Source organism: Melanotaenia boesemani, chromosome 6, assembly GCF_017639745.1.
Source record: "Melanotaenia boesemani isolate fMelBoe1 chromosome 6, fMelBoe1.pri, whole genome shotgun sequence".
Taxonomy (NCBI): Eukaryota; Metazoa; Chordata; class Actinopteri; order Atheriniformes; family Melanotaeniidae; genus Melanotaenia; species Melanotaenia boesemani.
The window spans coordinates 34,149,232-34,171,623 of record NC_055687.1 but is presented as its reverse complement, the minus strand read 5'-3'; the positions used below and the strand labels follow the sequence as shown (position 1 = coordinate 34,171,623).

Here is a 22,392-nt window from a genome sequence, read left to right as displayed (position 1 = left end):
CTGTCCCGCGATGCCCCCGGCTGGAAGAAAAAAGTTGTGAAGTGTGGTTCTTCAGCATCGGGAAATGCAGCAATGACTCCAGAGAACGGACATAATGAATGTTTGGAGTCAAAACGAGTCAGAAACACAGGGTTGGAAGGTCATACGACCTTGCTTTAGAAGTGCTTTTACCCTCTACATTGTCTCCTCTTGCAGCTCAGGAAGGAGGATTAAATGAAAGACAAGATGCATTTTATTGTTTCTTCAGCAATTTTTGAAATGATTTTTTTAATTTTTATGCATGCAAAGACAAAAACATGAGCTAAGCATGAGCTAATCTAAAAATTAATTAAAAAGGGGAACTAATATTACTTTCAATATTAACCAATTATTACATAACTGACTGTTCCAATCATTGTGACAGCTCATTATTGTTGGTAGGGTATTCCAGAAACGTGGAACTATCTTTAAAAGATAAAATTCTGCAAGAGAGAGAAATTTGACTAATGATGAATTAGCACAATACAAATAAAGCTAAATTGAATTGAAATACATCTGATGTAATTGAGAAACTTCACTCTATATGTCTAAGCATTATCTTCTAAATGTAGTCATTTTCGTTTCTGCATGATTTGTAGTATTTTCTGAGATGAGAATTTTTCAGCCTCTCTGTGCTGTCAGTGTTTGGCCTCTCAGCAGCTCAGTAGAGATACTGTGATGTTCCAGAAAGCTGCTTGGCAACTTCTCACTGAAGCCGGTTTATGAATGTTTTAAAACGATGTTTACTGTTCCGACTTCCAGTATTTGGGCTGTTAGTAGCGCTCACACACACCCCAAGCACACAAACAGAGAGTTAGAGAGAGAGCGCGTTCACCCTCCCTCCTCTAGCTTCCTGTCAGAGCAGTGTGTGTGCGCGTGTGCATGTGTGTGTGTGTGTGTGTGTGAATGGTTTAGCAGTGACTCTCCAGCTGTTGAGCAGAGAGGAGCGCGCAGCACAGCGGACACACCAAACTAAACCCCGCTGCCTTCTCTGGATTTTCTGTCTTTACTTTCGAGGTGAATGAGAATCGTGTTGGGATCACAAGGAAACATGCAGTCTCGCACGTGCTGCTCTTCATCTGTTCGGGGACTTCTTCTATCTGGCATTTTCTTTTCGGTGCTGCTGGAGTTCGGTGCTGCGAGTGGTGAGTTCAAACTTCTTTTTATACAAACTATCTACTTGCTGACTGACACGAGCTCGCCCGCCCTCCTCGCCAAAGTCAACCAGAGCTAGAACTCTTCCTCATATAACGGGTCTGGGAATGTTATTCTCCAGCACGTTAGCGCACAAACAGCCGGGCGCAACAGGTGACTCATCCACCAGGATGATCCACGCCTGCAGATATGCTGCTGACCGCACACGTGTTTGTACACAAAGTGCATGGCAATGTTTTCTGTACTTTGTTTTATTTATGATCGGACAACATTTCTTTTTGCAAAATAGCTGCAGCTCTCTCAGAGTAGCAAACTGCCCAAATTTGGCCCAATGACATATTGTATGCAGAGAAGATGAACAAAGCTGACATAAGTTTTTGTTTCTATAAGGGCAGATGTCGTTGGGAACGATGATTGATCATAATACACCCCCTTCCTCGTACTGCATCTTCTTGCTGAGCTTAATAAAGTTTCTTTCCGAGTAACTTTCAGAAGCTCCTACACGAGTTGTAGGAGGTGTTCATGAGTAACATGAAGAGCAGTTTATTCTGGGACAGGAACAAGAATAAAGTGTTGACAGCAAACAAAGAGGGAGGAAACTTAAAAGACAACTCGTGTAGTTCAGATAGTTAAAGGGACTAAGCTGAAGTTAGCTTCCGATTTGTAATCGCTGAAAGGGCGATTCCACTGTTCTTTAGGGGATTTAAGATCAGGTCCTGCTTAAAAACTACATTGACTAGACCAGTGTTTCTCAGCCCTGGTCCTCGAGGCCCACTATCCTGCAGGTCTTAGATGTTTCCCTGCTGCAACATACCTGATTCAAATTAAACTGATCTCTGACAAGCTCTGAACAAATCTGCTTTTCAGCCATTAATTTGAGTCAGGTGTGTTGAAGCAGGGAGACATCCAAAGTCGTCAGGACAGTGAGCCTTGAGGACCGGAGTTGGGGATCCCTGCTCTAGACCACATTAGCCCAAGTCCCAATTAAAAACTTTCATACTGAAATCTGGACTGAAATATTTCCCACAGCATGTTGATTTATTATAACAAAATATTTCTGATTTGTGACAAAATAAAAAATGTTTTCAATAACATCACATTGATTAAAGAAAAAAACCTGCAACACTTGGACATATATTCTACACATGTTGATTAATTAAAATTAGCCTCATTTGCATTTTCACAAACAGTTTTACAAATCAGAAACTGTGTTTTAATGACTACATTCAGGGTAAAATATTTCAGTCCAGATCCTTCTAATCGAATCCTAGTCCATTTGCTGAGAAAGTCTGCTTTCTTTGGGGAGGTGTGAATGAGCAATGAAACTGATGCAGATCAACAAACTAAACTGTGGACTGCCTGCAAATGTAGTTCTCGGTCCACTTCAGGAGAACCAAATGCAGGAAGTGGACTACAAAGCTAATGGCATTGTGGGTAAACACAACCACAACCTGGGCTAAAGTGGTTTAGAGGCCTCTTTGAAATAAGCCTTATTTGCATGTTTGCACTAATAGATTAAAGATTTCCCAAATAAGAAACTGTGTTTTAATGAATCTACAAGCTGGGTAGAACTCTGCAGTCCAGCAAGTGTTGCAGTTCTTGATCAGGACCTGATCTAATGTGGTCAAGCTCTAATAAAACAGTGGAATTGCACTTTAGGCATTTCATCAACTTCAGTGCAGTCAACAATCTCCACTTCTGTGAATTTACTTTGGACTGAACTTCCTGTAAGTTCCCAAATCTTCCCCAAGTAAACATGCAACGTTGCAGGAATGCCCCTTTAAGGTTTAGGAATTTATCCTCGCACGCTCCAGCTGTCTGTGGAAGCTACATCATGTTTACAGTGAATGGCATTTTATATTTAGTCTATTTTTAATATATCTTAATGATTCTGAAGGCTGTTTTACTGAAAAAATGGAGTTTTGAAAAATTATTACGTGACTTGATTTCTCCCTTGCTTGTTCCCTCTCTGTACCGCTTGTTCCTGCCTTAATAGCAGGGCCATTTGGAAACCTGGAAATCCCACATACCAGAATGATTGTGCAGTCCTGAGGCATTATGTGTCACAAATGGGCACAAGATACCATAAACTTCCACCGCCCTTATTCTCTCCACCAACTCAAACTGACACATGCTTTTCTAGAGCGCCTCAGGCCACAGGATGCTGCCCATCACTCTTTCAGTATCAGAGCAGCTTTCCAGACTAGTTATCAGCCAAACTGGTGATGCTGAAGGTGACTGGAGAAGTGTTTTATCTTGAAGGTAGAGGTCAGGTTTTATGATTCATGTCCACGTTATTGAATTTGATTCATGCAGTTTGAGTCTTCAGACACAGGAAGAAAACATCTTTACTGTTGGTGTGTGTGGGCAACTGTGCAATCCTGCAAATCTGCTGCGTTTACACTGACTTTACTGGGCTTCAGAATATAGAAAGAAGAGAAAAGAGGAGCGAAAAGAAGAGGTCACCCACTTCTTTAACCTCTCTGAGGTGTCTCCCTTTGATATTTTGTTTCCCATATAAGTCGACTTCCCACCCTCAATTCGCTTCGCTGGATAGTTTGGGTCAAAGGGAAGAAGGGATGAAAGTGGAGGGAGAGCAGAGGGAGAATTACAGGGGAGGAAGATCAAGAAAGAGAGGAATGAGAGGATTAGAGCCAAGTAAAGAGGGAGAGGTGGACTGAAAGAGGTGGGAGGATAACTTTCAGGAGCAGACTGGGAGAGCTGAGCCGCCTGCTGTGACAGTTATGTAGCCCTGAGCGGCCTCTTGCCAGTTGTCTTCGCTCATTTCAGTAACAGGACTGGACCAAAAAGAAGAATGGCTCATATTTTCACTCAGATATTTTCACTTTTTTTATTTTTTATTTTATTGTCAGTGCTGCTCAGGACCAGAAAAGTGTCCATTATGAAATCTGTAATAGGTTTTATAGGCTTAGATTTGGACCAAGTGCTTCTCACTGGAATGTGTGCTCATTAAACCATCGTACAAGTGGACAAGTACATTTAAATCTTCTACTCAAGACCCTGAAAAAATAACATGGTTTCAAATCTTTAAAAAAACAAAACAAAAAAGACAATAAATCATGAGAAAACTTAATCCAGAAAGATTTAATCCCAATGGATGTGTTTGATCAGGTTTGCCTCTGTTATATAATCAAATCACACACAACCACAACCAAAGGGTGATTTGGTAAAAACCAATTGGTGCATAAATTTCATAAAAATCTGTAGGTCTGACCAGATCGTTGCAGTTTATCCTGTTTAACTGCTGTCAGGGAGGACCCCTGAAGCTGTGAGCTCATATCCTCAGTGTGTTAGAAAAGTAAAGTGAAGGGAATGTACACAGGAGGAAGTATCTGTATCTGTAGATCCAGAAAAGTAAACTTGTGTTAGCATTTATGTAGTCATACTTAAAGTTATTGTTATTTGATTAATATAGGATTATGATTTTAGACATATTTATAATATTCTAATTTTTAAAGAAAAAACAACATATTTTCTTAAAGAAATCTCTGAAACAAATACAAGATGACATTCTCTGATAAGTAATTGTGGATAACTCAATTTTATAGCATGAATATTTCAGTTTTTGAAATAGTCCAGCTGGATAACATGTTTGCTCAAGCTTTTACCACAAAAGAAAAACCAGATGCTATAAAGCATTAGTGGTCGTTCAAGATTACTGGATAAATGAAGTTCTTTTGCATGAAATTACTGCAAAACCAACTCCCAAAATGATGGGTAATGGGTAATTTGCAAATTTCATCAAACCCATATTTTAATGCAAATACAAGATAATCAACATACTAGATGTCGAGTCCGAGACATTTACCATTTCATTGAGAATATTAGCTCATTTTGAATTTCATGACAGCAACACGTGTAAAACGTTGGAACAGGAAAAATGAAAGGATGGAAAAATAAGTGGTACACACCAAAAACAGTTGACAACTAATCAGGTTAATTGGCAACAGTTCAGTAACATGACTGGGTATAAAAGGAGCATTTCAGAGAAGTAGAGTCTCTCAGCTGTAAAGATGAACAGAGGTTCATTGTGGCATAATTTCAGAAAAAACATCCCTCAATGTAAATTTGTGAAAACTTTGAAGATCCCAAAAAATTGAGCGAATCAGGAGGAATCTCTGTGTGCATGGGACAGGGTCAAAACTGGATGCTGGCTATCTCAGGGCCCTCAGGCAACACTGCATTAAATCCAGACATGATTCTCAGTGTATGGACTTCTGATGGGATGGGGCTGCATTAGTGTCTATGGCGTGGGCAGCTTCCACATCTGTGAAGTTCAATCAATGCTGAAAAGTACATGGAGGCTTTAGAGCAACATCTGCTCCCATCCAGACAACGTCTCTTTCAGGGAAGGCCTTGCAGGTTTCAGCAAGACGATGCGGAACCACATCCTGCATCCATCACAGCAGCATGGCTTCACAGTAGAAGAGTCCAGCTGCTGAACTGGTCTGCCTGCAGTCCAGACCTTTCACCAGTACACAACATCTGGAGCATCATGGAAGCAGAAATCCAGCAACCAAGGTCCAGGACTGTAGAGCAGCTAGAATCCTGCATCAGACCAGAATGGGACAACATTCATCTCTTAAAAGAAGAGAGGATGCTACACATGCTGAACATCACCCTGGAACTACTTTTTACAGACGTGTTGCTGCCATCAGATCAGCTCATATTTTCATATTTTCCATGAAAGGATAAAATGTCTCAGTTGACACATCTGATGTGTTGTTTATGTTCTACTGGGAATAAAATATAAATTTATAAGATTTACAAATCATTGCTTTCTATAGCTGATTTAGTTATATGATTTAGTTATATAGACAATATATATATGAATGGAAAAACAACTTGTGTGTGAAGTGAGCCTTAAAGCTGCTGTACAGGCTTTGTTTGATAGGTGCTAGAGCACCGTTTAGAATAAGTAGCTAACGCCTTCATAGGACCATAAAAGAAGACAGTACACATTGTAGGTGTGCATGAATGAGGGAGGTTGCAGACATCCACAGTGCCCCACTTGTTAGCTTTATTAGCCATCAAAACCAAACACAACCTACAGCTGACTATGTACATGGCATCCCCTGTGCCTGCTGACATCATCACGCTGTAGCCATAACTATAAAAACTGTCAATACAGTCTACATCCCCCTAGAGAGAGCTGAGTCTGGAAGCTCTCTCTGAGTGAGTCAGACTCACAGGCCGTCGTCCCTGTGAAACGTCTGGTCCCACAGTGTCATGTTGTGGGCTTAGTGGAGGTGCGATTGCAGCAGCAGCAAGTGGGTCCTTTGCTGTGGAGTCGCAGATACAGTATATGTCTCAGACGTCTGGAGTAGGTGCCGTCTGTTTCTGACATACGTGGCATCTCCAGCCCTGATCTGGTAACTGTTGGGTTGTGGTGCTGTTCCTAGCACTGTTGCCAGCCTGCCATGTCCTCTCCGTGTCTGCAGCCTCACTGTCTGCCCAGCTAGCAGTGGAACCAGCGGTCTAGCTGATTTGTCATAGTAGGCTTTTCTTCTCAGTCTTGCCTGTGTCAGGGCCATCTCGTGTACATTTCTCTAGCAGGTGCTTTGCTGAGTGCACAGCCCACGCAGCGATCCCATTGGACTAAGGGTGCAGGGGACTGCTGGTGACATGACAGAAGTCCCACTTACGAGCAAATTCCTGGAACTCCCTACTTGTGAAGTAAGCAGCATTATCTGTCATGAGTTGCTGTGGCACCCCATGAGTGGCAAAAGTGGCGCTTAAACTTGGCTATTAGTGTGGCATACGTTGTGCTATTTCAATCCAGCCAGATAAGAGTCAACAAGCGCCAGATGCTCCTTCCCCTCCCACTCAAAAACATCTGCAGCTGTGAGGGACCACGGTAGGTCAGAGATGTCATGCAAGGGGCTCCTTATGTTAGTGTGGCTTGAGAGCATTACATGGGGCACACCTGGAAACTCTCTTTCCATATCACAGTAGATGGTGGACCAGAACATGGTCTTCCTAGAGTGTGGAATGATGAGTCACTATCTATGGAGGAGCAAGCCACTGCCAACTGTGAGTTTCTCTCTAATGGTGTAGAATGGCCTTAGGTAACGTGGCGCCTCCCTATATGTATAAGGCCAGCTTGTAGCAGCTACTCTCTGCCCATAGATGCTTCACATGAATGGAGCGTGTTGGACATCAGACTTCTATAGGTAGTGTGGAAAATTTGTATATAAAAAGAATGGCTCACAAATGAACGGCTCATAGCTGTGACTCGGTTCCCATCGTGCATTTAAAAGAGCCGTTCAACAAAATGGATTCGTTCATGAACGTCACATCTAACGGGAGAGGGCATCAGCAATGTAAAAAAATGCTCTCCCTCTCTCTCCTGCTTCTTTGCAACTTGCCTTGCAGGGTTTAGCCCTAAAGATGTTAAAAATGTTATTAAAACTAATAATAGATGCTCTAGAATTAGTCCATATACTACTACATGTTTACAGGTTTTTCTATGTTCAACCAGCAATATCAACAATGTAACACATGCATGTTAGGTTAAAAATGCACAGCCCTTATACGTGTAAATTATAACTTGTAACTGTACGTCTATAAATAAAATGTTTTAACCATCCATTTAACATTTATTGACTACATGCAATCTTATCCATCTGTCTGTGTAAACTAAAGTTGGCTCTCTCTGCTCAGCTGACTTTGCCTAATGAAACCATTATGAAACATTTTCATAATCATTAAATTCCTTTCTTATGGCCATTTTTATCACAATGCCTTGTTTTCACTGGGTTCTTCCTACTTTGTGTTTAGGAGCACAAAAACTGATCTTTGACTTTAACAGAAATTAGAACTCTGTCAATCTGAGCATCTAAGTCATGATTCTCCCCCCCCAGGATTTTCGCCTATAGGTACACTGTGGTCATAAAGGGATGGACATGGTTGGCAACAGTACTCATGTAGGCTGTGGTGGTTAAACCAGGCCACTCTGGTGTTTAGGGACCCTAAGTGGGACAAGAAAATAACCCCAACACCAGCAGCAGCCTGACCCGTTAATACAAGGCAGGATGGATCCATGCTTCATGTTTCCACCAAATTCTGAGCCTAGCATCTGAATGTCATCAGAACAGGAAACTTTTTTCTGTTCCCAATTATTCTGTGTGAATTGTATCCTCTGTTTCCTGTTCTTAGCTGACTGGAGTGGCACCCGGTGTGGTCTTCTGCTTTATAGCTGGACATGTTGTGTGTTCAGAGATGTTATTCTGCATACCTTGGTTGGAACCAGTAGTTATTTGGGTTCCTGTCACCACTGAGTGTATATCATTATCAAAAGTTTTGCACACGCACAGAAAAAAACAAAACAAACAAAAAAAAAATAAAAAAAATTTTTGTCACAAAGATTTTTTTGTTATTTCTTGGAACCTGATGAGTCTTTATTGCAGTCTATTTTTTTCTTAATGCAGTAATTTGTTTTGACTTTCCCCATTCTCTTATAAGTTGGTCTTTATTGAGGTTATTCATTGGTCTGGCTGCCAGATGGAAACTGGTCACTGTAGCATGATTTTTTTTTTTTGGCAGCAGGAGCACAAAGAGATCTCTCATTTCAATTATAGCCCCTTCAGGAACCATCAAGCGTACAGTTAATGACACTCCACGCTTTCCTCCTCCACTTTGCTGTGACGCACTGAGGTCACTTGTGTTTTCATATCATATTGAGCTGGAATAAGAAAAATGCTGCAAGAATAATAAATTACACTTTTGAGGCAGTTTGGCAGCTGAAACAATGACCTGCATAACACAACAGACCTTCATGCACAGACGTCCTTTAACTTTGTGATCTGACACAAGCTGCTGAAACTTCAGGGTGTAAATCTGCTCGCTCCACTCAGCAGTTCAGCAGGGCTGCTATTTTAATAAAAAATCTGGAAAAGTAAGTAAATGGGAACATTTAGGGTGTTTTTTTTTCTGCCACAGCTTTTCCTTCAAGCCTTTCTGACATGAAATTAACAGAATTAGCTAGTGGTATAATATGATCATTTTACCAGGAACTAGCCGAATTATCACTCTGAAAATGAGATGTGGAATTTAATTTTGGTTATGAATTCAGTCTTTTTTTAAGTAAAACGGGTGGAAGGAAAAGAGAACAGAGGAGGACACATAAAAAGTGAGCAGACAAAGAATGAGGAGATCAGACAGATGGTGGGATTAGATCTCTAACCCTAAACCTAACCCAGAGTTAGTAGTTTGCTAAAGTTTTAAAGCAAACCCTGTTACAGCCTGGAGGTATAAAGACAATTAAATATGATGATATTTTTCTAAATTATACTTATTTCATGGTATTTGACTGCATTTATTTTGTCATGTTTGACCGGGTGTTAATCCCATTTTCCACTGATTTACAGAAGAATTACTGCAGTAGATTAGCTAACAATAGACTATTGTCAGGAGAACTGTACATTGTACAAAAAAAAAAACAAAAAAAAAAAAACACTTTAATGTCCACAGTATCTTGATTACAGTCTTGAATCTTTTTTTTCTACAGAACTTTTTAGAACCAGGTCTTTGGCTGTGTGGATTGTGATGGTTTTGGTTATTTCCATCTGCTTCTTGCTTTTTTTTTTTTTAGTTGTGGTCAGTTCTTCTAACTAACACGTTTACAAATAACGTCTGACTCCAGTGTCCTTCAGCTTTTTCGGTTTTACCTAAGAAGGCGGAGGGAGCTGATCATAGTTTCAGACATTTTTTGTACTCCAAATGTTGCAAATTGCTCCTGTTGCTGCCTCTGGCAACAACTTTATCTGTGCATCATCTTCAGTAACTAGTTGTTTGGTCCATGTCCGACCTTTTAAAACCAAAGTATCTCTAGACAATGGACACAGCTTCTTTTTTCCTCTGTCTTCATGTTCAACTTCAACATCTGCTACAGCTTTACTTTTTAAACTTTCTCCATCCATTTTTACCGCTCAACATCTTTAATAACAAAGCTGCTCTGCTGCAGGTTTAGTGGTGCAGCAGTGAAAAATGTCCCCCCTTCAAACTGTTTCTTCCTGCACCACCTTCCCAACATTGTCTAGGCAGTTTAAACTAGTGTTTATTGTATGAGGTAAATTCATATCATAAGAAAAGTAAAACTAATAATAATAATAAAAAAACTTTTTTCTCTATGAACTGCTATGCTAGTCACTACGATAACAGAAAAAGAAATAAACTCTGAGATGTGAGTAGATAAATATAAAAAATACAGATTAGTGCATTGCTATGATCAATATCAAGGTGCTAATTTTCACTTTATTTACTCCTGCTGGTAAAATTAAAATACATAACAAAGTACTGCTCAGAAGGGTTTCTCTGTTAGTAGTTTGTCCTTATTTATAGTTGTTAATGGAACCAACCTGAATACATTCAGAAAGCTATGGTGTGTAGCTGTTTGAATGAGCCACTTTCTAACCGGAGCAGGAATCCTAACTGGTTTAAACATCAGAGCTGGAGATTTTAATCAGGTCTGTATTACACAAACTAGGATATGAGTCTGAACATGTCTGACAGCTGTCATTCTTAAATTTATCAGGGTCATATATAGGGCTGGGTATCGTCATTAATTTCCTGAATCAATTCGATTCACAACAGCCTATGTAGATTCAATTTAGATTAAATTCAATTCGATATTGATTAATTTGCAGCTATTTGTGTAACACCACCTACTTTTCTTGAATATTAATAACATTCTCAGATAACTATTTTTATAAAACACTGCATGCATTTACGTGACAATCAAAAACAGTTATCTGGGAGTAATCAGATTACTGTAATACAGACACATCTACACGCATTTCTGAAATACCATAATAATAGTGTTTCCCCAGATTCACAGCCAGAAAAAACTCACTCAGGACAGAAAAAGTAAAACTTTTTAAATGTCCTGATGAAAGCGTTTCATTCAGTGGCATCGCTCTAAATATTCTTAAAGTTCAGATTTCAGATAACGTGTTGATGTTAATAAAACCTACAAAGACTATTAGATCAATTTTAAGCCATAATACAACTCTGAAATTCCTAGAATGACAAAGATTCAGTTTGTTCAGCTGTGCGCATTCCCTTGACGACCGGGACACTATTGGAGTAAACACCGGCGCAGGAGAAATACTCATCTGCTCCTCACTGGAGCAACATGCTTCCATCTCCACCTCCTTGAGAGAATTTAGAAAACTCATATTTTTGTCTGATTTTCAGCAGGTTGATGCGTTTTCTGGCGCTTGTATTCTGTCCTCAAAGTGCATATGTGTGTGGTGACATCATTTCTTGTTGTGGAACATGGCAGTGCTCGTTAGCATTAGCTGCTAATATGAGAGCCAGCAGTCTTAGTGTTAGCTGCTGATGTGAGAAGTTACTTTACAGGTGAATGTAATCCACACTGGTGAATGAAAACATCTGAACTTGACATTATCTTGGCAAGAGAAGCTGATTTTGGATGTAGACAACATAAGAAACCAGTTGTGTGTATATACACTAAGATGTTGCCGACCCTCGGTAAGTCACGTAAGAGTAGGATCACGTTACCAGAAAAGAGGACACATTTGAAAATCGCAACAAGGCCAAATTATTCTTTTCAGTATGTATTGTTGTCACAGTTCCCCCGAAGCCACGCCTCCAAAGCACAGAAACGCGCAGTGCTTGTTCTCCAGGGTTCATGAGCACTTAGCATGGGTTCGCTATCACTCTGCTCTTGCTCTGCTCTCCTTTAGCTTTTTCCCTGGAAGTACCTTTTTCTAAAACTGTTTTTCTTTTCCCACTTGATATAGATTCCCCCACAATGTCCCGTACATTTAAATGCGTACCGTATTTTGTAGGGATGTACGATATATCGGCATTAATATCGGTATCGGCCAATATTAGTCATTTTTTAACATATCGGTATCGGTCCGATAAGCAAAACTGGGCCGATATTAACAGCCGATATTTATTTTCATATAATTGCTGATTGTGTATATGTGTCGGAAGGTTTGGCCATGCAGCCATGTTTGGACAAGTGACAGCGATGCAGCACTACATTGTGGGATGTAACTGAAGCAAGAAGCAATTTCAGCTGTGTGGTCATTTTTACAATGTAGAAAGAAGGTACTCGAAAAGCAGTATGCAATATCTGCAAAGTCGAAGTAATTCGAGGAGGATGCTGTGTGAACTCGTTTAGCACCACAAATTTGATATGTCATCTGAAAAACTGCCATCCAGAACTTCACAAACAATGGTGGGAAGCTAACACCACTAATGTTTGCCTTATTTTCACTTTGTACAGAATTTGATAAGCTTAAATCTTTTAAAACAAAATATATATATCGACATCGGTAAATATCGGTTATCGGCCATAACAACAATATTAATATCGGATATCGGTATCGGCCAAAATTTTCATATCGGTGCATCCCTAGTTACCTCTGCAAGTGCTCCAAGCCCCTGAGAGCATGATTCATGCACGAGGAGGGGCACACACAGAGGGGTTGAGGGACAAATGGCAGTTGAGTTTGATAGACATACCACCAACCAATCGTTTAGAATGGGCCGGTTAAAATGATTGGATGGTGTTTTTTTTCTGCCCTGTCCATTCCACAGGTGACAAATCTTTTTTATTTTTGCGTTTAATTAATTGGCTGCAACCAGGTTGTGAAGGGGATTTTAAGCAATGTAGTAAAAATGCTCCTGGAAAACATGTCCTACCCTACATTTAATGTACTACTTATTTCATATCCCATTAAATGCCTGTATTTTTTTCCATTTCATTAATGGTATTAAACTTCAAAAGAACCCAAAAGAAGTGTCTGAAACATGAGTAGACTACGAATTGTTCTGGCTCAGTGACAGCTCGTATCTAAACAGCCCTTTTCATCATCCTGTTCATTTTAACATCATCAGACCAAGACAACACCTAATTAATGACAAGTTACTGACACACTGATATTTTATTTTGTGGTATACCCACCACTGAAGTTAGTTTTTGTTTCAGTAAGTTGTTTAAGATGATGGTGATTACCTTTGTAAGTGTCTAGTTAAATGCTGAACATTCATACCCTACTACAACACTAGAACATTGCAGTTTCTTTCTGGGATTAATTAAATATTTTTCTTTCCATTCATAATATAATATCTGTGCAGCATAAACTTTTTGTCTTCATTATTCTATTCCTATTGTTCCATGAGATCCACCCCATATTTCTTTCAATGAACAGACATTTAATAATCAAACATTTTAATATTTTCCATTCTTTCATCTGTAAACACTTTGAGAATCCTAACCTTCTACCATTGGTGCATATCTACATGGGAAATGTGGATTGACCTTATTTTCTGCTGAGTCTTTCAAAAAGGATGTAACATCTCGGATGTGATCGCACACACGTCTGAACCTCTGACCTTTACAACATTCAGATGTAGACTTGTTAGCGGTACATCTCAGAACTGCTGCTTTGGGGCATCTTGGAAAGTCCCAAATGGGAGGTTCACCAAAGTGTGAGCACTGATATTATTAATACGCTCATTAAATTTTGTGGTTTGTTGAGGATATTTTGAGACTGATGGTGACTCAGAGGAAAGGTTAAATATCTCACAAAACAATTATGTTCTATCCGAGGATGAACACAAATCTGCACAAATTTCATGACCATCCAACTGTTTCTTACAGTATAGAAATATCGGTCATGTTTGTACTAAAACACAGAAGAAATTTCTGTGGAACAGCAACATCAAGCTAAGTTGATGGATATCTTGTGTGTGTATGATCTGCAGGTTTACCCTTCTTCCAGTCCAGTCGTCTCTGTAAGTTCTGTGATGTGGAGACTTCGAACTGCAGCGGTACAGGAACCTGCATGACCAGCTGTTCCATCAACTCCATCTGCGCGAAGAACACTGAGGTCTGTGTCTCTATCTGGTAGGTACCCAAGACACATAAACTGGCTTCATCGCTTTTATCTGATTTAATAGACAACTACACTCTTCAGCCACTTTATCAGGTCCACCTTGCTAGTACTGGGTTGAATCCAGTTAACTCATTGTCACGTTCAAAAAGCAGCTGGAGATGATCTGAGCTTTGTGACATGGTGCGTGGTAACCACAGAGAGTCTCCTGTTTTTCTGCTGCACTGTGTGGTTTAAAAGCAGCACAGCAGCAGACAGGAAGACCATACAGCAGATGGTATGGACAGTAGAAAAGGTGACTGGGATGACTAGGATCACTTTAACCCCCCTGTCTGAAATCTATGCTGGTTGACTCTGGTTGGTCGAAGAAGGCCAGCTGTATCTGCACAGAATCCACATACCGTGGACACAAACTGTTTATCCGCCTTCCCTCTAGAAGGAGATACAAATCACAGACATCACACACTAACTGCACAACAGCTTTTATCCACAGTCAGTGAGGTGGGTACAACCACCTCCATAGAACATCTCTAACAGAAGAGTCACTATGCTCCTTAATTTCAGCAAGCGCAGGTGAATAGTTTGTATGTATATTTTGTCAAGTTTTTTTATACATTAACATGATTTTATCTTTTATTAGGATTGTATTTTATCAATTTATTGTCTACTGTTTATTGAATTTATTTGATTTGCACTATTCTTATATGTAACTGCTGAGCAAGAGAATAGTAAATAGTTTTTTCATTGTCTAGAAAATGACAATAAAGGTTTCTAATTCCAATAAATCATATTCAATATCCCCCACACCATTACACCACCAGTAGCCTGAATCATTGATACAAGGCAGAATAGATCCATGCCTCAATGTTGTTAAAAGGAGGGGAAAGAAAAGAAGAAAACAAAACTGACAATCATCAGAAGCACCTGTAAAAAGACAAGTTGTAAAAAAAAAAAAAAACAATCACAACAACAGAAACATCAGTGACACAAAGGAAAACATAAACATAACTGTAGTTGTTGGTGATTAAACCCACACCACGACACAGTGACTGCATCAGCATGCAGGTTAGTAAATAACAGGAATGAATAGTGATCAGTGACTGTACAAATGAAACTGGGCCACCACAAAGATCAGAGCAATCCCAGGGAGCCCCGGGACTCAGGAGACCAGCAGCCAACCTGCTACCGGGATGACCACGCATTCACTCAGAGGGTGGCAGAGGAAGGCCCCAGCCAGAGCTCCCTGCAGCCACAGAGCACAAGCCAGGGATGGCCGCCACTGACCACCCTAGGCGCTGGCCCCTGAGAGACAGACAGAGTACATGGCCCCAGGAGCCCAAGAGTAACCCACCCCCAATACTCCAGAACCAGGTACCCCAGACAGCCACCCAACGCTGGCCAGCACCCACCCTGATGCCCAAGTCAGGCATCCTGGAGACCAGGGCATTAACACCCCACCACCACCACCACCAAACCCTGTGCACACAAGCAGACACCCACATTAACACACAGGATAGTGCACACCCAACCCCTACTTCCCCCAGCCACCAACCCCAGAAGGCGTCCCGGGCCGGCAGAAGAGCAGCAGGCCACACAAAGTGCAGCAGCAACTTTGGGTACAACTAGGACCAGCAGCCTCCCAGCGATACAGCCAACTAAGGCACCCAATAAATAGATCAATCCATCCCCCCACCTCACCCTAAGGCGGTGCCTGGGAAATAGGAGCGTGAGAAGACCCCACCCCTCTGGGGAGTGACTCAACTCAGGGAAGACAGCAAACAGGTAGTTCCACCTACCCAAACAGTACCCCCACCACCACCCCTACCCAACCCTGACTCTGCTCACCATACCCAATCCCAATCCACCCTTCTGTTTTCCGTCCCCTTACACTCCCACCCCATTTGTTTGAGCCCCAGGCCCCAGAATACCAACCAGACACCAGGGTGCGCACCAACTCGTCCTGCAGATGCACAGCCGAGTCAACCAAGAACCCCCAACCACAGGTCAACCCCCACCTGGAAGAGGGGCAGCCCCTGGACACCAGGGCCCAAGGCCCCCTACCCAGCCCACCCCTACTATAAAGGCGATAGATTCAGCTTGTTCAACTGCATCTCAGCAGCGGAACAACCTTATAAAGGCTTAATTTCTTCAGTGTTTCCATCTTCTTCTCCCAGGAAGAGTTAAAAAAGAAATCAGGATTTCTGTCTAATTTTTCAGGTCTTTATATTGTCAAATAGGCATTCTCTGCTGGTTGGAGTGTGTGCACCAGCATGTCACGCATGTGCCTGTGCGTGTGGCATTGGCTTGAAACTGTGCTGGTTGCAGTACAGAAATCATTTAATAATAAATGAGGCGCTGTGGTGTAAATCAGATAAATAACATCAGACTGTTTAGTTTTTACTACAAGGACAATTAGAAACCTGTTTTACAGGAAACCTTAGCTGCAACTGGTAAGTGAAACTGTTCATATGTCTACTTTGTGTCTTTATTAGAATATAGAGCAGCTCATAGTTAGATGTAGTCTGGTGATAATCCTTCATCTCAAATAGAAAATACATTACTAGATTGCAAACCAATATTGATCAATATTGGTTAGAAAAAATGTAATTGGATTTCTGTCCTACATCATTCAGACCTAGTGTTCAGAGATGCTATTATGCATAACTTGGTTTGAAACAGTGCTTATTGGAATTCCTGTTTCCTTTCTATCATCTCCAACCAGTCTGCCCATTCTCCTCTGACCTCTGACATCAACAAGACATTCTGGTCCAGACAACTGCTGCTCACTGGATATTTTCTCTTCATTCTCTGAAAACCCTAGAGATGGTTGTGTGTGAAAATCCCAGTAAATACTCAGACCAACAACCATGCCACGTTTAAAGTCACTTAAATTCATTTTGTTCCTCATTCTGATGCTCAGTTTGGACTTCAGTTAGTCAACTTAACCATGTCTACATGACTAAATGTGTTAAGTTGCTGCCATACGATTGGTTGATTAACTACTTGTGTTAACGTTAACAAGCAGTTGAACTGGTGGACCTGATAAAGTGGCCAGTGTGTGTAGATACACTTTATGGAACACATTGTTAAAATGTTGATGTTCTACTCAACTCTGTCTTGTCTTTCAGGAGAAAGAATGAAACAGGCTTCACAATTGAAACTCTGTGCCACAACCCGTTCACACCACTGTACGGTGTTATGCTAGATGACTACAACAGCTCCACTTGTGTAATGAAGGAGAGGAACTCAACAACTGGGATGGCATACTTCTGCTCGTGCTCAAATGAAGTGTGTAATGAAAACCTGATCTTCTCCCCCCGTGAGTACAGTGAGTACATAAAATCAACATGCTCTCATGTACATTCTTAATAGAGGTTTTAATTACAAGTGTGATCACAATATGATGTATTAATACAGTGGACAACAATATGATTGTCATTCAGTTGCTATATTAAAGAAAACTAAATAAGTGCCTTTTAATCTATTAATCAATGGGCATGTTCTCAGAAAAAATACATATAAAGATATGCCCAACCAATGCAGGTTCATATTCATGTTCTTGGCATCTTGGGACATCGAAAAGACCTTAAAGAATGTATTTCCGGTGTAAAAAAATGTTAATATGCTTGAGTAAATTGCAATAAATCCAATAAAACTTACATTTCTATCCCCTACTCAACAGAGCATACAATATGCCAACAATGATACCATGCACATGCATGCAGATGGTACTGGTCAGCAAAAAAAATTATTTCTAAACACTATTGCTACTCTGAAATACACTTTCAGTCTTGTTTTTTTAAACAGGTGTCTTAACAACATAGTCCTGTTTTATTATTTGATAATGGTGATTAAATGTGTCTATTTTTTAAGCTTTTTTAAAAGCTGTGCAGGCTTAAAAGACTAAAAACTGCAATTACTTTTAACCTTTTAAAATCCAAAGATCCCCAGTTGGGGGTTCTAGTGCCAAACTGTGCCAAAATGGCCGTTTCAGAGACCTCGCCTGAACTAAAACCTTTCTAGTTTTGTTCTGCTTCACTTTTTTCAGAGTTGGCCTTTGCAGATATATATCATATTGTATTTAGTACTACAGTTGCATCATTTCAAAGAGATATTTATATTTACCCTGAGAGTTTTGTTTAGGCCATCCAGATTTTCTTTTATTTATGCTGTGTGCCATTTTTATTTATTCCTCACCAGTAAAACACATATTGATATTTACACATATTAACAAAACTCACAAGTGTATCCTTTACTGTGACTCCAACAGTATTCAAATAGATCTTGTGGTTGCAGAGATATACTCATTTCATTATGGGTATGAAATGTAGACCTAGAAAATAAGCACAGGCCTCAAAGGGTAAAATGAACATGAATACATGCTCTTATCTGTGGTGTTTCACCACAGACCACAAGGATATTCATTCCTACTAAAGATTTTTAAAACTTCTTACAATAAAAACGTTTTTTTTTTAAACTTATAAGCTTGCTTATACTGCTATAGATACAATAGCACATTCATAATGGAGCAGCAGGTGTGCGGTTACTGTTTTCAGTGTAAAATTAAAACTTGAAACTCAAGTATTTTCAGCAACTTTTGCTATTATTTGTTGATACGAAAGTGGCTTCATTCTTTGATAAAATGTGTCTTTTCTCTCTGGGTTGTATTCCACTTCACAAGCAAACATACAAACCATCCTAACCGTTAAGGAAAAGATAAGCGGGGCGATGTTTACACAGCTGTTGCTACATATCTGGTACCAACTGTAAACTCAACTGGAGCAGAACATCTGCTCTTCTTCCTCATATTTCACTGTAAATATATTAGTTCTTTTTATCTGTAATTTTTTTATTTATAATAGTAACTCACCAATCCTTTGTACTGTCTTCATCTCACCCTCTTCTTCCTCCTCCACTTTCTTTGTCCTTCCTTTAAACCTCTGACATGGAAATTCTGTGTGACACCTATATCGGAACCACACAGACTGGTGTTTCTGTGGCTCATAATTTTTTCAGGGTTTTTTTTTATTGCTGCTGGATTGTGGAATTAATAAAGAAGTCCCCGTTATCACAAACAGGAAATGGAAATAGTGTTTCAATGATGTGTAAACAACGTTTTGGGGGAATCCTCATTGTGGTAATAGACGTGCAGCTGGGTTCTGGGTAACTCTAACAGCACTGAGAGGAATAACAAGGTCTCTGTCTTAGCCTCCAAATGTGTGTGTGTGTGTGGTTGTGTAGGCCAGCCACACTGGAGAGCTCAGACATATGGTTTCCTGTCTGTGTATAACTCAAATCAGAAACATCTCCAACACATGGTGAACAGGCCCAATAGACGCACAACACCTCTGTGGTGAGGTAATCTCGATTTAATTCTTCCTAAGTTACAGTGTTATTACAACAGATTAGACTTTTCTTGTTCCCATCCCTCTGACTGAACTACAAGTTTAAAGCATTTCACACACAAGCTGCAGCCGATGTGCAGAAGGATGGCCAAGCGATGAATCACACCTCTTTTCAAGACTCCACCCAACAAAAACAAAACTAGGGAGCTTCATTTACTGTGTTTGTAGTGAGACTTAGTACCCCAAAATAATACGCTTTGTCCTTTACATGTTGCAGTAGCATCAATCCAAACTTAAAATATCAAACATGGAAACAGCAAACATTTGTAATCAAACTTGTCGTTTAACAGTCTCGTTATTCAATCATTTACAGTTTTCGATGACCACTTCTAAAGTTTCACAACTACATGACAGTATCATTGAATTCCCTAACACTACCCAACCACCTTCCTGCATGAATTTAGCTTCTCCTTCCCTGGTGCTTCATGTCTGACCATTAAGATATAACACTATATTGACAAGTGTATAATTTGGGACGCCTCTCCAAATGATTAGATTCAGGTGTTCCAACAAAAATCCATGAAGAGATGGATGAATGAGTTTGGTGTGGAGGAACTTGACTGACTGTCCTGACCTTTGGATGAATTAGAGCTGAGACTCTGAGCCAGGCCTGTTTGTTCAACATCAGTACCTGACTCTGGAGGAATGGTTAGAAATTCCCATAAGCACCCTCCTGAACCTTGTGGAAAGCCTTCCCAGAAGAGCTGAAGCCATTACAGCTGCATAGGGTGGGCCAACACTATATTAAACCTTATGGATTAAAAAAGGGATGTCATTAAATGCAGATATCTCAATACTTTTGGCAATATAGTGTACATTGTTACTGTTGTCTGTAATAGGTTCTGATGTTTCTTTGGCATGTATGTTTGCAAACACCCAGTAATTATGACCGTATGTTCCAGACATGTGAACAGTTGCCCTGAATTCTACATGGCGTGACATCAGCTTTATGTTCTCTGTGCTGAGAGTTGGCTTGCACACTGATTCAGATGTGTACTTCCTTCATTGTTAACCCTTTACACTCAAATAATGTTTGTGAATGGAAATCAGACTTAACTTGGTTAAAGCTTTCAGCCCATCTACTGTGAACAGTGTTTAGAGGAATGCCTGTTTTTCACCAAAAATATAGTTCTTTTATCTGATTCTGGAGATTGGTGTGACCTTCACTGTCATTTTCTTTATGTCGTCAGGTCCAAATAAGATTGAAGTACAGTCAGAAAATTAATTAGGTGGGTTGATCCTTTAGCTATTAGTCTTCATACATCCCCAAAACACCAGCAGATGCTTTTTATCACTAAGGGCGCTTTTACACTGGCACTGTTTGCTACAGGATTAAACAAACCCTGGTCCGCTTCCATGGATAGTATGATCCGTTTGGAGTCGCGTGAATGCTCACTTGCACTCTGGTGTGGACCAAATAAGTGACTTTTGGAACATTAAAAACCAGGGAACTTGGTTCAGTTGCAATTAAACCCTAGTGTGGTTTGCTTACAATGTGAATGTAAACAGGTCATCCAGTGAACTGTTGGGTTCATTATGTGGGTTCTTCAATAACAACATTAAATTGAAGAGAATGAGATTTATATAGAACATGAGGTTCATTACATGCCTGTCGGGTGCAAAAGTTATCTTGGAACCATTTATTCCCCCCCATTCATATGCTCCTTTTTACAGCTGACCTAAAACATATATCACATGACTTATCAGCCATTTAACAAGGGCTCGGATTACACCGGGGCTTAGGGGGGGACTCTCATTTTCAGTCGTGCATCACGACTTTGCAAGTCGTGTGCACACATACACATATTAGTGCATGTAGCAATATGGTTACTGCCAAAAACCTTCAGCTAACCACTGCATGCAGCTTGTTTAAATAGAAACAGGGGCAGAAATTTCTTTTGACAACCACAAAAAGAAACATAGGTGGCCGTTGTATGGACGGTCACAGCACACAACAAACAGTGCTGCTGTCAAAATAAATTACATAACAGTTAATAAAAACATTCATTAAAATCTTTCACACAGTTGCACGCAACCAAATGTATACACACAAGCAAAGCAGCCCCCCCATTCTGCAAAAACATGACTCCCTGATTTCTGTCTCTAAACCCCAGCCATAAGGCTTCAGTGCAGGGTTCCAGCCACCCAGACAAGGGTGATCATTGCGGTAACAGCCCCCAGACTGAGCAGCAGAATGAATGAATGAATGAAAGGAATACAGTTAAATAAAACGAAAATCAAATTACGTGAAATAAAATAGTGTAAAATAAATTAAGATCAAATAAAATTTAGTTAAAAGCTTAGCTAAAAAGGTAGGTCTTAAGCTTCTTTTAAAAAACATCAAAATATTATGCCTTAATAAAAAGGCCCTGGGCTGTGAATCATCACTTTTACTAGGCTGCATAACCAGGACCGGCACATTCACAAACAATTTTCTAAACAAGTAAGAATAATATAAATATAGATAAATATGTATGAAGCATGGAGATCTGTGGACCTATTCAAACTTAAATTATCTAGTTCGATAGTTCTGTCCAGGATGTGAGCAGCAGTTGGTGTAAATCAAAATCTATGTGTCTATTCTGTCAGTCTAAACTCTCTGGACCCCTGAGGGTAAGGGTTGTGGTTCCTTCCGCCTATAGAAGACACATGCAGCAGGAAGTGCTTGTTTGGCTGTTGGACTGCTGCCCCAGCCTGTTCCTCCACAAATGCCTCACATTGTTCTTCCCCTGCATTACATTCCTGGGACGTGCTTGCAATAGTGTTTGTATGTGACATGTGTTTTATTGCTTCAGAGAGTCCCCCCATACTGATTCTCAGCGGTGAGAGTCTGACATGTATGGTGATAGATGGAGAATTGAATTGGTAACCTGAGTGAAGTTAATCAGACAGGGGAAAGTGTGATGTTTGACAGATAAGAT

The 22,392-nt window shown here is 40.2% G+C and overlaps 1 protein-coding gene across 2 annotated transcripts in view; it reads left to right on the top strand.

Annotated features, from left to right (window-relative positions):
- Positions 1-928: 928 nt before the first annotated feature.
- Positions 929-22,392, top strand: part of tgfbr2b (transforming growth factor beta receptor 2b) — a 44,576-nt gene continuing 23,112 nt past the window's right edge. Inside the window, exons 1-3 of one of the 2 annotated variants that reach the window (XM_041989159.1) lie at positions 929-1,163; positions 13,939-14,080; positions 17,195-17,394. In XM_041989159.1, coding sequence (XP_041845093.1) covers positions 1,040-1,163; positions 13,939-14,080; positions 17,195-17,394 — 466 coding nt within the window. In that variant the 5' untranslated portion in view covers positions 929-1,039. The remainder of the gene's footprint in view (positions 1,164-13,938; positions 14,081-17,194; positions 17,395-22,392) is intronic. The other variant, XM_041989160.1, reaches the window with a different exon arrangement.